The sequence below is a fragment of the Culex pipiens genome, chromosome 3 (assembly GCF_016801865.2).
Source record: "Culex pipiens pallens isolate TS chromosome 3, TS_CPP_V2, whole genome shotgun sequence".
Lineage (NCBI taxonomy): Eukaryota > Metazoa > Arthropoda > Insecta > Diptera > Culicidae > Culex > Culex pipiens.
The window spans coordinates 125,280,312-125,282,219 of NC_068939.1; the positions used below are offsets into that span (position 1 = coordinate 125,280,312).

Genomic DNA, 1,908 nt, shown 5'->3' on the forward strand with positions numbered 1-1,908 from the left:
TTATTGTTTATGTTTTGTTTTGAATTAAACGGAAAATGTTCCAGATGCGGACGGTAATTACTAGAGTGAACCATCGTTCGGGGGGATCCTGAGGGTGGTCGAATTTCTAGCGATTCCGTGTGTCTGCTGAAAGATAGACACGCCTACGCCTGAAGGTCATTCCGGGATTCGAACGGCAACATGGGCCTCACCATCGAGGGCAAGAAGTGGCTCCCGATCGAGATCATTTCGGGCTGTCAATCGTCATCCTCCCAGAAAACGACCACGTGAACACCGTCGGGTTTACCAAGCAAAGCGGCGTATCTAGTCGTGGCCCGCCTCCGGTTGATACTGCCGGGGCAAGACTGACCTTCTTCAAGCCGGGATCTTCATCCAGAAAGGCAAGAAAGTCCTTGCAGACGCCATCTGGGCCTCGACGTACTGAATCTACTTCAACTCCTCAACAGACCCAAGATCTTTGCCCCGAACTGCCATTCCGAACCCGGGGCATGAGCTCGAACCAGCAACTTGGAACTGGCAACGAGGAAGACGAACAACGCAGCTTGTCAGCAAGCAGGTGCAGGGCATGCGCATCCTTAAAGTTACTAGCGGAGGTCAGCACAGTTTGTCCCATGTAGAGGGAGACTTAGAGGAAGCCACCCCGTCACGGAACCGAAACCCGCCGCCGCCGCTAAGTCCAAGAATGTAGAATGAGAATAAATTTTACTACAAAGAAAACAAATACGCGGATACTTTTTATCATGTACTTCAAATTTTATTTTCAATTGTTGGTTACAAATATTTTCAACTTGATCTAAAAATTCACTTCTTCTTGACCAACTCCTCGCCCTTCTGGATGTTTTTCTTCAGCTCCTGAATGGCCTTCTTGAGCAGCTCCTTCTCGTTGGCGTTCACCTTGGGCAGACCAAGGTTCTTCTCGAGACCGTTCTTGCCCAGCAGCAGCGGCGTGGAGAAGTAAGTGGCCTTGGTAATATCCGAGCGGAAAAGACCGGAATGTTGACCTCTTGTGGGTCGACTCCGGCACGGTCAATGTCCAGCATGGAAATGGCCAACACGCGCTTTGGGTCCAAAACTGCAGCCTTGGGCAGAGTGTCGCAGGCAATCGGGACCGTTGAGTTAACCGGATTCGAGATGGGGGCACGCATTGGCACATCCGGCGGCGAGGCCGCGGGCGATCAAGGTGTTCGTGTTGAACAGATTTGGCTCGCTAAACAATAATCCCTGCACTGCTGATTAACTTATTGCAAAGCAAAACAACACAAACAAGATGCGCGCGTAAATCAGCACAAAACGAAATCGAAAAAGCCAGCGCTGCCAGGTCGATCTGTCATACGAGGGGCGAGCCGATATGGGGTTCAACGTTGTACCCGCGGTTCACAGCTTATGAGTCATACTTTTTGGAAAATTTTGTTCGGAGTGAGTAGTCTTTAATTAGTCTATGGCCAAATGCTTCAATTGCGGCGGCGACCATTCTACCAAGAATCGAAGCTGCCCAAAACGAGCTGAGTTTGTGAAAATTCGGCAGCAAGCGACGACGAGGCACCAACCAAATCGCCGCAAAACACCATCAACTTTCACCGACGTGGATTTTCCTGCTTTGGCGTCACCAGGAGCGGGACCTGTTCGAGTGATTCCAAATCTGCAGCCATTGCCGTTGAATCAGCGGCAAAAAGTTGCAGAGAATACAGCACCTCCAGGCTTCAGTCAGCAACCGAGGGAAAACCAACCAGCTTCAATGGGTGAAGGCAGTAGTGACCTGTTTTCACCACAAGAACTTCTGAACATTTTCATCGAGATGACAACAACTCTGCGTGGGTGCAAAACTCGCCAGGAACAAGTAAGAACCCTTGGAGCATTCATCTTGAAATACAGTTCGTAGTTTACTCGTTCTAATGATTTTGAATAATT

At 49.6% G+C, this 1,908-nt stretch overlaps 1 protein-coding gene across 1 annotated transcript; it reads right to left on the minus strand.

The window, feature by feature from the left end:
* Positions 1-486: 486 nt before the first annotated feature.
* LOC120430295 (malate dehydrogenase, mitochondrial-like) lies at positions 487-1,026 on the minus strand (the record flags this gene model as incomplete). Its single annotated transcript, XM_039595394.2, has 1 exon — positions 487-1,026. A coding segment is annotated over one exon (225 nt), but the record flags the coding sequence as incomplete, so codon positions are not given.
* Positions 1,027-1,908: the final 882 nt, after the last annotated feature.